Consider the following 14916-nt stretch of genomic DNA (forward strand, 5'->3'; position numbering starts at 1 on the left):
AGAGAACGAGACTACGAGACAAGACTACGAGACGAAACTAAGTTTTTACAATAATTTTAGTTTTCAGTTTAAAATTTCAAGTTCAGTTTTATTCTTATTCGTCAAATACAGATGCGAAAAACAATATATAATATTGTTCCAAGGAGATAGGAACGTTTTCCAAAGAACAAGACTACGAGACAAGACTACGAGACGAAACTAAGTTTTCACAATAATTTTAGTTTTCAGTTTAAAATTTCAAGTTCAGTTTTATTCTTAAGTTTCGTTCAGTTTTAATGCGAAAAACAATATATAATATTGTTCCAAGGAGATAGGAACGTTTTCCAAAGAACGGGACTACAAGACCTCTCGATTTTGTTTTTCAGAAAAGCCAGCTGCACGCTTTTCATTAAGCACTAGACTCCCTAGACTTCTAGACTAGACCTCTAGTCAAAAGAACGAGACTACGAGACGAGACTAAGTTTTTACAAAGACTTCTAAAGAAACATTCTTTGATTTTCAATACATGTTTCACCATGTCAAGAAATAAAAACAAACATACTGATGTAAGATAATACAGTAGCTATTATTTTTTTTTTTTTTAGCTGTTCATTCAACAAAAAAAAAACAAAAAAAACACAATTTTGTTTCAATTAACTGATCTTTATTTGTTGTTATATTTTTTTCTGTTTTCCTAGCTTTGTTTAATTTTTCTTTTTTCTTGTGTATACTATCAACTTCAATAATCAAACAGTTCATGGTACCGGAATGTAACTAAGGAGTGACTCGACCCAATAGTCGAGTCGCAGCGACATTCTAAAAACGAATTTTGATAACAATAGATACACCAAAACAATTGACCTTTTGTGCTAATTCCAAATATATAAATTATATTGATGGATCAGGAAAAGAGGGAGGCGTGGTCCATTCTAATCGTCCTATATCCACTAATAAGGAGACCAATCAAACAGAAGATGGTTCCGAATCAACTTGCACACAAATTAAAACAAGCCAAGATATCCTCTCCACAATATCCACAATACCAAAATATACATCTCCACAAGATCATTATAATCCTTATTAGACGAGCTAAGACCGGCTTAAAAGAGACATTTACAATTTTAGCTATATGACTCTTAAGCTTTTTATTGGATGGAGGGGAAAATGCAGCATCTCCAGCACAGGGGAAGGGATCAGTATTGCCAGCGCAATGCAGGAGAGACTTCCTAAACTTTTATCTTTGGTAACCATACTAAACAGGGACTCACCATCATCCTCTCGATATAATATGGGGCCTTCTGACGAAGAATTGCTGTCCGTGTCATCTTCTCTACTTGTTGGGATGTGAGCAAGGGGGGTAGGAATACTAAGGGGCAAATAATTTGGCCGTGACTGTTGTTGCTGCTGAACATTTTCTTTTGACTCACTTGTTCCAGTTGATATGGAAAAACGAAGGGGTTTTGTGCTGTAAAAGAATTAAAAAATCAAAAAACAATATTAAAAGTTCAGAACTATTATGAATATTTATGTGAAGCCTGAAAACTTAGGTATACGCAAAACTAAAAACGCTAAGTTATACGCAAAACTAAGCACGAAGTCTAAAACACAAATTAGATCGCAGACTGAATTTTTGTTCGTTAATATAACACAAGAGGCATAACATGTTCTTACTTATGCTTGTTCAGCAGCAAAGGAATTTTCTTCCTATACCATACGAGAAAAATGACAAAAAGAAAAATGCCAGAACTAAGTGAAAGCATAAACATACAACGACCCTTTCACTCTTCGATTGAGGACTGATTTGTTTAGCATATTAAAAAGTTTGTTGCTTTTTTTTTTGGTTTTGTCCGTTGTGTGGTGACGCTTTCTAATTAAGTCAAATTTGGAAATTAGAAAAAACATTAAGACACAAATACAAACTTTAGAAATAAAATTTTTATTAAGATAAGGAACATATTGTGCAGACTAAAAAGAAAATTGAGAAATCATCACTTCTTAGTTATGTGCGTCAGTGGGCCCCGATAAAGTATGATTGCTGAAATATATAAATGAAACATTTAATGGAAACAGGGTGGCTTGATACTAATTTTATGCCGGACTGACCTCTGGTCCGTTGATTTTAGAAATACTTCGGAATATTGTTGGAGTATTGTAAGTGTTCAAGTATCTTATAGCATTATACATTATTGTAGATTTCTTATACTTGTTGTCTCCCTGGGACAAACAGTCCCAGCGTAATATAATATATATATATATATATATATATATATATATATATATATATATATATATATATATATATATATATATATATATATATATATATATATATATATATATTATCAAACCCTGTACTGGTGCATGTTAACTGATTAAAAGTATGTTAGGATAAACAGCCTCTCTAGAATATAATTCTAGTGCTACAGAAGATCCCAGTGGTTACGCCTCAAACCTTATGTTCTAATCAGGGAAATAATGCCTTAACTCGATTAGCTTTGGACCACAGGCACCCCACAACTGAAGGGGTAAAGAAGGCATTAACCTCAACCTCATCTAAATACCTTAAAACAAGTTTACCACAGCTGCTTTGTTTAAAATAACATACCTGTCTTTATCATATTTTCTTTTGTCAAATTCTGTATAGAATTGGGAAGGAGGCTCACAGAAGAGCCTACAATATCCTGCTAAGAATACTGTGTGCTCAACAAAAGAGGAAGCTCAACAAAAGAGCCTACAGTATCTTGCTAAGCATACTGTAGGCTCAACAAAAGAGGAAGGGGGCTCAACAAAAGAGCCTACAGTATCCTGCTAAGCTAAAAGCAATCCACCAACTGGGATTATAAAGAACAAACTTTGATGGAAATTATGATTTTAGCCTATTCTGGTTAAAGGACCTCAATACAGACTACTTCCTAGCATTCGCCTTTTTCATCACCATTATGACAAGCTACACAAATTCTGTTATTAATTCACGAGATCAACAACACAGACTTTTCAGGGAGAATCAGAACGTGCCACCAACTGGAACAGAAATTCCTATCAGTGCCCCTTTTCATCACAATCACCATGAGTTACAATTTTTTTTTTTTGGTAAGTCAAATGATCAGAGGTAAATTTTAAGATTAAACATTAAAAAACCGATATTTTCGCAATAAAAAAAATACTGTTTGTCATAAACTATAAAATTATATCAAAGGTTTATGCAATAATTAATAATGACTAGAAAACTGAGAACTAATTTATTGGAATTGTTTTGTACTTGTGACACAAGTGGCGATATTGACTACACCCCTATTTCATAGGTAATATTAGTTCAATTTCTATTGATCCCTTTTTTCGTCGTTATCATCACTGCTTACGTAATTTTCAGTAACTACTTCATATGGCCAAACACAATTTAGGGTTTAAAAAAATAAAAATAATTCTTTTAAGGCTAATGAATTTTTTTCATTATTAGGCATAAAGTTAAACTGTATCATGAATACTTTATACTACGAATTACGGTGATGACAGGGGGGGGGTCTAATCAGTAAATACTCGTCAAACGTCTATTCGAGATTTTCTTTACGTTTTTATTTTCTTTGAACTAAGTATTATTGCCTTAAAAGTAACAATAACATTTCCATATAAGGACCTTGTCTCCTTCTAAATCTTCTTCGTATTGTTTTGTTAATGCTTATTGAGCAAAGGATATTAAGGAATTCCCTTCCAGAGACAATAAAGAAGTAAGAGGATATTAAGTAAGTGTAGTTCCCTCGCTAAAGACAAATATTGTTATTGACCAAAGCTAATCACAAAAATCGCAAAGGGAGCGTTGACTATGCGTTAAAAATCAGACGACTTACCCTAAAGGGTATGGGTGTAAGTGCTGAAACAGAAAAGAGACGCTAGTGTCGAAAAAAAAGTCATCGAACACCATCTAGCGTTTGGTTTTTCTTGGCATTTCTTTCAAACTTCGTAATTGTGTTTTTTTTAGAAACTGAGAGCAGACACTAATTAATTTTGCCGTATTATTTCACAAAAAAATGCCAAGAAAACTTGGAAAACTATAGAAAACTTAAGGAAAGAAACTAGCAGGTTTCGGGCTAGGAAGAAGACTAAAAGCAAAAACGCGAAGTTTTGCCAAAATAATCATACTTAAGTAGGCCTACTCGAAACTAATTTTTGCGGATCTTGTGGAGACAGTGTGCACAAGAAGCATATAAAGAGCTGTTTATGCAACCAACACCTCAAAGTTTTGGCCTACGATTATTGGTAAGACAGTGGAATTGAAATACATTAAGAAATACAAGACTTGAGTGTTCGTGGCGGGACACATATAACCAGTTATTGCAACAACCAAAATACTGACGTAAGTACACATTTCAGGTCTGAACTTTAGGGTGTATGGATGCATGAAACAGATAGATAACTTATGGAATTTAAAGTTTTTTTTTAATTAAATTTAATAAGACAAATATGAATCGTTCCAGATACTGTAAAGGTTTGAAGATAAAAGCGTCGCATATTCGCCCATATCATATATATTTTGCAAAACAAAAACTATGTTTTTTTATTGTACTGACTGATCAATAGATATGTTGTGACACATAACTATGTAGAAAGTGATTTTAAGGGAAGGGGATCACAATAAAATCACAAAGTGGCTTTATTGGGAATCTTGTAATGTCATGTCGTGGTTAACCAGCATAGCATTTGCATTGCAGTAATCCTGCAGTGAAAAAAAACAAAAAAAAACAGCTTAGCAGTAATCATCCACTAACCTTTACATTTAAAGGCTAAAATCACTGAGAAACAGAAAGTTTACTTGAAAGAAATGTTGTGACTCATTTTTTTCTTTTTTTGGCTCAAAATTTTACTTAGCAGCAACGGGTCAAAGAAGGTAGGATAATTTGGCTTCCTTGGCTGCCATTTACTTAAGGAGTAAAAGGATTGGGGTACAAAAACACATCACAAAAGCAAACCAATAAAATTAAAGCACACTTTAACATGGAAGCATAGGAGAGTGGCTTTTTTTTCAGGAAACATTCCTAAATAAGATACAAGTAAGTTGGACTTTGTAAGGAAGATACAAGTTACAAGACCATTAGGGGAGCAACTATTACCCCGTTCCTCTCTCAATTCTAATACGCTAAAAAAAAAAACAATTTAAATATCTGCAACAGCGGTATACTTGTCCTTTTTAACAAAAAAAGGAGGAAAATAAAGATGTTATAAAAAGTTTAAAAATAATCTCCAAATTAACAAAACAAAATTTCCTGTTACATAGAAAATCCTTTTTTTTAATACTAAAACTAAAGTTTGGTGCGGGGGCGGGAGGAGGTAGGGCGGTTGGTGTACAGAACATATTTAATAACAACTCAAGGGTAGCTTCATATTTCATGACCGCCATATATACTTTATTTTATAGGTACTTTGACAGGCACAGCGCTACCACAAAACCATTCATAGGTATTTGCAGTGTCGTTTACAAATAATAGATGTAATGCCTCCCACCATTAATTAGGCTGTTTATCCTCGTAAATAAAAAACATTCAAAGACACGAATAAACAAAGACGAAGCCATGCAATGGCAATGCACATAAGACGTCAAATGTAATTTGACAATCCTAATTTGGTTTCGCCGGTGATTTTTTACTCGGATGAGTTTTTTTTGGCTGTTCGTATGGGCACTATAGTTTTCATTAATTCTTATATGCCTTATGATGACCGTTCCTCTAGATCGATGGCTAGATTTGCTAAAGCCTGTAACACGTTGAAGTTTCTAGTGGAAAAAATTCTTTCTATTTCTCTAGATTATATGATCATTGGTGACCTCAATACGGATATAAATAACTCATCAGTGAGATGTGATTTGTTGTTGGATTGCCTTCCATCGTATCATATTATACCAAAAACTCATCCGTTTTCTTACATTCACCATTCAGGCAGTAAGAGTAAATTGATCACATTATTTGATCACCTAGTATTACTACATCAATAGTGTTTCTACATGCTGAAGAACAAGACTTATACAATATCCTTATCTCACTTACTCTTACGCTGAATTTAAACCCTGTAAGTTTCTGCAAAGTACCCCAGTCTTCAAAATGGTTTGAAAAAAGTAATTGGAAGAAAGCTGATGTTCCTCCTTATGCGTTTACACTAACAAGGCTGCTGTCTGCTATACGAGTTCCCTATCATCTGCTTCAGAGCTCTATACGAGGGAATTGCAAAAAGGACCTGGATTGCTATTATAATCAAATAATTAAATGTTTATAAGATGCCGAGGCAGTTGCAGTGCCGCTGCAACGTGTTAGACGTGGTACGCAAAACCTATCTGGTCTTTAGATCCTAGTTTAAAAACTTTGAAAATTAAAGCTAAGTTTTTGTTAAAAGTTTGGAATGAATTTGATAGACCGCCTTGTGGTATTGTTTCTGACCTTAAGCGTAAGACCCGCAGGGAATATAAAAAATATCTTAAGTCTATGCGTTATCGTGGTATGGATTTTCCAGTGTCGAAGAGAGAATGGCGAAAAGTTATTAATTCTGAGTCGATTAGAAGTGATGTACCAAATAGTGATTGTCTTCCTGCTTCTGCTTGGCATGACCATTACTCGTCTATTTTTTCTAATGTTAATTACCGTGTGCATTCTTTGTATTCTCATTCTCTTTCTGCTATTTTTAGTACCCCTCTATCTCAGCGTCTCTGTGTTCCTATTTCTCTTTCATCTGTAATTGAAGCAATTAAGAAACTTAAATCAGATAATCTTGATAATGATGGTATATCTAGATTTCACCTTTTATTAGATTGCCCCCCCTTATTAACCATATACACCTACTTCTCCAGATGTGTATTTGTACTTCTAGTGTACCGGAGAGTTTTTTGTGTGGTACTGTCTCTTCAATTTTAAAGAAGGGGAATTCTCCTTTTATTTGCTCTTCTTACCGACCTATTTCTGTCTCTTGCACTTTTAGTAAAGTTCTTGAGCATGTTTTAATACCTTTTGTGACTAATAATATGCTTGAGAGAGATAACCAGTTTGGATTTAAGCCCGGAGTAGGTTGTCAACACACATATCGTGTATTATCTTCTTTGCTCCTTGAAAATTCTTCTAAGGGAAGGAGTATATATATTTGTACTTTAGATCTATCAAAAGCTTTTGATAGTGCATGTCATAGTCAGCTTTTTTCTGCTCTTCGTGGTTACGGTGTCAATCTATCGGTTATTTTGCTTCTTCGGTACTGGTACTCTAATTCTTTTCTTCGGCTGAAATCTCTGCCTGCATCTAATATTAAATTGAAAAGAGGTTTAAGGCAAGGTGGAGTTTTATCTCCGACCCTTTTTAATTTGTGTATTTCAGGAGTTCTGGCAAAGATTTCGGCTACCTATCTCTCCGGTTTTTCTGATGTTTCCTACCTGGCTTACGCTGATGATCTGCTTCTTATAAGCCGTACTAAAACTGGTTTATCTAACATGGTTGCTCGTGTTGCTTCTTCTTTTTCAGACATAGGCCTTTCTGTTAATGTAGATAAATGTAAATTTCTTTCTTTTAATAACATTTTTAGTACTTCCCTTCGCTGTAGTGGCTTTACTATCCCTCTCGTAGATTCTATTCGATGGCTCGGTATTTTTATTACTAATAGTCTTCAGAGCTTGCGCCAGCGCAGTCTCAGATATTAATATGAAAATTAAATTAGGATATGCTAAGATTGTTGCCAATAGAGGTAAATATAATAAACTTGCGTTGGCCAAGCTCTACTCAACTTTTTGTGACCATTCAATTCTTTTTGCTTCTTGAATTTTCATCCTTCTGAAGAAAACTGAGTTAAAAAGAATCCGGATTAATTATTTTAGATTTTGTAAATTTTTGTTGTTTCTTCCACCTTGGACCAAAAACCGGGTAATTATTAATAAATTTCTTGTTCCTAATATTACTGAAAAACTGGAAGCACTACACAGAAAACTTTCAAATCATGCTTGTATCCGTTTTTCTCCGCACCATCACCTTATCAGGTTTTTTCAGTCGTAAGTTATTTTTCTTTTTTTTGTTTAGTTGTTTTTCTCTGTTTGGTCATTCTACAATTTAGATTTGTAAAGAGTGAGTAAAAATACAATAATGATAATATTAATGACTGCTTATTAGATTTTGCAAGTTGTCATTTTTTTTTTTTTTCCTGTTTTCCCCCTCCTTTCACGTTATTTTTTTTTTTTTGCTGTAGTTTCTTTTAAATTATTATTTGTTACACTGTAATTTGGTAATTTTTGATTTATATATTGTCTTGTGTCGCATTTTTTGTGTTTTTCCCCGTGATACTCCACGTATTGTACCTCTGTATAGTGTGGGTTAAAAATAAATAATAATAATAATAATAATAATAATAAACAGAAGTGAGGCTGTATAATTACCTGAATTTAATCCTTAAAGAGTGTCTTCTGCAGCAAGAAAAGGAGGAAAAGCTATATGTCTTTATTTTGGAAGGCCGTGTTCATCGTAAAATAATAATAATAAAATAATCGAAATCTGCACCACTGTTGAGACGACAAAGCTAATATTGTTCAAAAGGGTTGAAAAAAGGAGAATAGTGTTCGATATGTCATTGATTACGCTAGCTAACCCTTTATGTACTTATCCCTGTTCGGGCGTTCTTGAACGCCAGATTGCGCAGAGATATTGTGACGCTTTAAACTACCTAGGCACACGTTTATTTCTACAGAGACTGAAGGAAACGTCCCTGCTTCTGAGGTATTCGATCTTGAGGAACTCAAAGGAAGAGTCAATATTTTCTTTATGTGCGGTCAAAATAGTCCGTTTATTGCGCAGAATTCATTCTTCTTCTTCTTTATCTTTATTCTTCTTTAGACATTATTCTTCTTTTAAATGACAGAGTAACGAAAAACTAAGTCAAGTCGAATTTACAAGTGAGAAAAGTGTAAAAGAAACAAGTTAGTCTTTCAAAACAAAAAAGGCTTATAAGAATGAATTCATTCTTCTTCTTCTTTATCTTTATTCTTCTTTTAAATGACAGAGTAACGAAAAACTAAGTCAAGTCGAATTTACAAGTGAGTAAAGTTTAAAAGAAACAAGTTAGTCTTTCAAAACAAAAAAGGCCTATAAGGATGAATTCATTCTTCTTCTTCTTTATCTTTATTCTTCTTTAGACATTATTCTTCTTTTAAATGACAGAGTAACGAAAAACTAAGTCAAGTCGAATTTACAAGTGAGTAAAGTTTAAAAGAAACAAGTTAGTCTTTCAAAACAAAAAAGGCTTATAAGAATGAATTCATTCTTCTTCTTCTTTATCTTTATTCTTCTTTTAAATGACAGAGTAACGAAAAACTAAGTCAAGTCGAATTTACAAGTGAGTAAATTTTAAAAGAAACAAGTTAGTCTTTCAAAACAAAAAAGGCTTATAAGAATGAATTCATTCTTCTTCTTCTTTATCTTTATTCTTCTTTTAAATGACAGAGTAACGAAAAACTAAGTCAAGTCGAATTTACAAGTGAGTAAAGTTTAAAAGAAACAAGTTAGTCTTTCAAAACAAAAAAGGCCTATAAGAATGAATTCATTCTTCTTCTTCTATATCTTTATTCTTCTTTAGACATTATTCTTCTTTTAAATGACAGAGTAACGAAAAACTAAGTCAAGTCGAATTTACAAGTGAGTAAAGTTTAAAAGAAACAAGTTAGTCTTTCAAAACAAAAAAGGCTTATAAGAATGAATTCATTCTTCTTCTTCTTTATCTTTATTCTTCTTTTAAATGACAGAGTAACGAAAAACTAAGTCAAGTCGAATTTACAAGTGAGTAAAGTTTAAAAGAAACAAGTTAGTCTTTCAAAACAAAAAAGGCCTATAAGGATGAATTCATTCTTCTTCTTCTTTATCTTTATTCTTCTTTAGACATTATTCTTCTTTTAAATGACAGAGTAACGAAAAACTAAGTCAAGTCGAATTTACAAGTGAGAAAAGTGTAAAAGAAACAAGTTAGTCTTTCAAAACAAAAAAGGCTTATAAGAATGAATTCATTCTTCTTCTTCTTTATCTTTATTCTTCTTTTAAATGACAGAGTAACGAAAAACTAAGTCAAGTCGAATTTACAAGTGAGTAAAGTTTAAAAGAAACAAGTTAGTCTTTCAAAACAAAAAAGGCTTATAAGAATGAATTCATTCTTCTTCTTCTTTATCTTTATTCTTCTTTATACATTATTCTTCTTTTAAATGACAGAGTAACGAAAAACTAAGTCAAGTCGAATTTACAAGTGAGTAAAGTTTAAAAGAAACAAGCTAGCCTTTCAAAACAAAAAAGGCCTATTAAGAATGAATTCATTCTTCTTCTTCTTTATCTTTATTCTTCTTTATACATTATTCTTCTTTTAAATGACAGAGTAACGAAAAACTAAGTCAAGTCGAATTTACAAGTGAGTAAAGTTTAAAAGAAACAAGTTAGTCTTTCAAAACAAAAAAGGCTTATAAGAATGAATTCATTCTTCTCCTTCTTTATCTTTATTCTTCTTTATACATTATTCTTCTTTTAAATGACAGAGTAACGAAAAACTAAGTCAAGTCGAATTTACAAGTGAGTAAAGTTTAAAAGAAACAAGTTAGTCTTTCAAAACAAAAAAGGCTTATAAGAATGAATTCATTCTTCTTCTTCTTTATCTTTATTCTTCTTTATACATTATTCTTCTTTTAAATGACAGAGTAACGAAAAACTAAGTCAAGTCGAATTTACAAGTGAGTAAAGTTTAAAAGAAACAAGCTAGCCTTTCAAAACAAAAAAGGCCTATAAGAATGAATTCATTCTTCTTCTTCTTTATCTTTATTCTTCTTTAGACATTATTCTTCTTTTAAATGACAGAGTAACGAAAAACTAAGTCAAGTCGAATTTACAAGTGAGTAAAGTTTAAAAGAAACAAGTTAGTCTTTCAAAACAAAAAAGGCTTATAAGAATGAATTCATTCTTCTTCTTCTTTATCTTTATTCTTCTTTATACATTATTCTTCTTTTAAATGACAGAGTAACGAAAAACTAAGTCAAGTCGAATTTACAAGTGAGTAAAGTTTAAAAGAAACAAGTTAGTCTTTCAAAACAAAAAAGGCTTATAAGAATGAATTCATTCTTCTCCTTCTTTATCTTTATTCTTCTTTAGACATTATTCTTCTTTTAAATGACAGAGTAACGAAAAACTAAGTCAAGTCGAATTTACAAGTGAGTAAAGTTTAAAAGAAACAAGTTAGTCTTTCAAAACAAAAAGGCTTATAAGAATGAATTCATTCTTCTTCTTCTTTATCTTTATTCTTCTTTATACATTATTCTTCTTTTAAATGACAGAGTAACGAAAAACTAAGTCAAGTCGAATTTACAAGTGAGTAAAGTTTAAAAGAAACAAGTTAGTCTTTCAAAACAAAAAAGGCTTATAAGAATGAATTCATTCTTCTTCTTCTTTATCTTTATTCTTCTTTATACATTATTCTTCTTTTAAATGACAGAGTAACGAAAAACTAAGTCAAGTCGAATTTACAAGTGAGTAAAGTTTAAAAGAAACAAGTTAGTCTTTCAAAACAAAAAAGGCCTATAAGAATGAATTTATTCTGAAGAGCCTATTTTATGGAGAAAGGAGGATAAGGTAGATTGGAAGAAACAGATTGGAAGGTTGGAACGCAAAGTCAATATTTGTATTTTTATTTTTACTATTTTTTTTGAATTCACTTTTATGATAAATTACTTATTATTACAGCAATATTAGTTATATTTTTTTTTTTAACTTAATTTTTTTTATTTTCTTGCTATCTGTATTTTTAATAAAAATCCTAAGCTGCCGATGAAGAATACGTTTCTGAAATAAATAAAAATTCTTTTCGCTCTCAATCACTGCCTGCGTCAGCTAAAAATTTTAAAGAAAATCGAGTCACGTGTCATTTTAGGCGCAGTTTTTAAAGCAGGGTTTACCTCCGGAGGTAACAATCAATGTTACCTCCGTTTTTTTTTGTTTACCAAAGTACTATCGCGTTACTTCTCTGGAAACAAAAAACAAACTTTCATTTGACCAAATTAAACTAATTTAATTTCATGTGTTAATGAGATTAATTCTGTTCAAGTTTATTTCAATTCTACAAATTACTGTTCAGCCATTTATTACTCTACTATTGACAACTCATCACAGCACCAGGTCATCTGAGGCAAACACAATTGTGCGAACTCTTCACGCAGCTCACTCTGTTCAGATTTGACTCTCTACCCCCCTCCAATAAAGTTGCCACTTCCTTTAAATAATTTTTAACGACCTTTTCTCACTCAACTTGAAGAGTTGTTAAAATTTTTACGATTTAAAACCACTAAAATCATTTTGAGTCAAGCTTGAAGTATAAAAGAATTCGGCAAGGCTGCTAAGTGGCCGCTGAACTATCTACAGCTGACCAGAGCAGTGCCAAAAAAGAAAAAGAGCTTAAGAACCATAATTTTTTACCGAAGTCCTTACCAAAGAACTTGTATCGCTAGAATAAATTTTTTTTTTTTGGTAAAGTTACATTGAGAAGCCAAAGATGATTTGTTTTTTTTTATAAGCAGAATTGTGAATGCACCAAGGACATCCAAATAAAACCCTTCTTTGCACCCTGGAACCATCTTAGGTCTATCCATACCTGAAAACCGCAATTGTCTAAGACTGTCTCTAGGTATTCCAAAAACGCCGAAGTTTTTAAGGAAGTACCACATTCTCGTCAGTGTTGCCACGTTGAATAGCGAAAATAAATAAGCAGAGCTAATTAGTTAAATTTTACAAGACTTTTGCCCGTAAAAATTCAAACATTACGATCTGTTGATTTCCAAAGACCTAAGCTGTTTCCTAAGCTGTTTAGTAACATATGGTTTGAACTTATTTTTTTGCCGATTTTTCACCCATGTTTCTTTTTTTTTAATTTAGTGCCCACTACTATCATAAAGGGCATAACTATGTGCATCATAAAAAAAAAAATTCATAAAAAAAACTTTTTCATAAAAAAACCTTTTTTTCATAAAAAAAAACCAACTTTTTCATAAAAAAAAAACAACTGAATTCCAGGTTTCTCCTAATATTTAAAGACATATAAGGTCACGTAAGCTTCCATGTAACCAACTCAAATAATTTTAATTGATTGTCGATGTCTTTGGTACTTCACGGTTATCTGACGGCCCACTTTTGCTGTGCTCAAATTCGAGCTAATGTTGAGGATTCTCAACCATTAGATGTGTTCTGACATCTAAGTCAAAACGGAAGGAGATAATATAGCATTAACCGATGCCCTTTCCTTCACTTCATTTGGTGGCTTTTGTTATTGCTGATTTAATGGTATATTATTGATTTTATTCAGATAATTTACCCATTTAATTTTTATTCAATTTTAATAGTTAATTTTAATCATTTAATCAATTAATTACTGGATCATAGGCTTGCCTCCTCGAGTGCTATATTGGAAGTCTAAGTTTATAAGTGGAATAAACCTCTATGCATAAAATATTTCTTCTCTCATTAGCTACTAATGAATTACAAAGTTTAGATCCTCTATTATAAAAGCGAACGCAAAGAGTTACATCTCTCCGATCACGCTACACCTCTCGGTTGTCAGCTTGTGTACAAAAATGTACATATAATGATAGTAATAATCGATGTAGGTCGCCATTAGACAATTAGAACATTATAAATTAGTAGCAGTGCCGGGATTAAAATGTTAGAGTTTTGAGATATTTGGTCCACACGAGTACTCTCCAATTGAAAGAAGGAAAAGACTAAAATATTTTAAGTCTTTCCAAAATTTTTTTTTGTTAACGATTGCCTAGCAAGACTTCTGTGGCCTTCAATAGGCACCAGCTGGGCATTCCTGAGCCCATATTCGACGAGTTTCCTTATAATCCCTCCCAGATCAACTATCTAGAAGTTCCTCTGCTCAGTTTTAGCCTCCTGAATTCCTGCAGAAGAAAAGAAAGCTGAATAGAGAAAAGGGTATTTTGTGTATTAGCCAACCAAAGGATTAAGGCGGTAGCAGTTTGGTGACTAAAAACTCATGTAGTTCTTTAGTATAAGTTTCGCCATGGCAATAAAAAAACAAAAACTTACCTAGATGTGTTTCCGTCCCTTCCTGTAATGGCTTTAGATTCTTGAGATGGCGTTGGAGTATTCGTCTGAGAATTTAAAATATTCTTATGTGTTGCTGTTCCATTCAACTTCTTCTATAATACAAAATAAGGAGAAAAGAATTCCAAGTTTTCAAATAGTTATTAGGCGCTTAACACCTAATTATAAATGTAAATAATGAAAGTATTATTTGTCGTTGGACAGTTTCTACCAACTGTGACGAAGCCTCTTTATGATTAAGTAAAATTCAATCAAGAAATAAGAATCTTATTTCCAGCTGTTCCATTCAACTTTATCAACAGAACGTAAAAGTTATACATAAAATACTTTACTTTTTTGAACGATATATAAATGGCACAATAATTCTACGACTTAATAATTTTAAAATACAATGATTTAATAATAAGGATGATAATATTAAAAAAAAAATGATTATAGCAAATAAAATTATTTGCTGCTGCATACCTTATAATAGATTAAACTATTAGAACAAATACTAGCCTTTACATAATTGTTACCAAATCGTAATAAAAAGGAAAAAAGTAAAAAAGTGCCATACATATATATAAACATTCAAAGACACGTACATATATATAAACATAAACATTCATATTATATATATATATATATATATATATATATATATATATATATATATATATATATATATATATTCATTATAAGTCTGACCAGTATAATTTAGAGATCAAAGGTTACTCCAAAGGCTATTGATTCTCGGTGCTTGCATATGCATACAAATCTAAGGAACAAGTTCAATTTATTTTGAACACTGATGAAAAGACTTAAAATTTCCTTTTTATTTGCTTAAGAATATACTATTATTTAT

General features: G+C 31.9%; 1 protein-coding gene across 8 annotated transcripts in view; it reads right to left on the bottom strand.

The window, feature by feature from the left end:
* Window positions 1-14916, bottom strand: part of LOC148946542 (uncharacterized) — a 217096-nt gene that overhangs the window by 20485 nt on the left and 181695 nt on the right. For 6 of the 8 annotated variants that reach the window (XM_089097431.1, XM_089097432.1, XM_089097427.1 and 3 more), the window contains 2 exons: window positions 14052-14164; window positions 1248-1444 (listed from right to left, as the gene is read on the bottom strand). In XM_089097431.1, coding sequence (XP_088953557.1) covers window positions 1248-1444; window positions 14052-14164 — 310 coding nt within the window. The remainder of the gene's footprint in view (window positions 1-1247; window positions 1445-14051; window positions 14165-14916) is intronic. The other 2 variants (XM_089097430.1, XM_089097429.1) reach the window with 2 other exon arrangements.

Source organism: Artemia sp. Qi Xiang Cuo, chromosome 11 (genome assembly GCF_049724085.1).
Source record: "Artemia sp. Qi Xiang Cuo chromosome 11, ASM4972408v1, whole genome shotgun sequence".
In the NCBI taxonomy this organism is placed as follows: Eukaryota; Metazoa; Arthropoda; class Branchiopoda; order Anostraca; family Artemiidae; genus Artemia; species Artemia sp. Qi Xiang Cuo.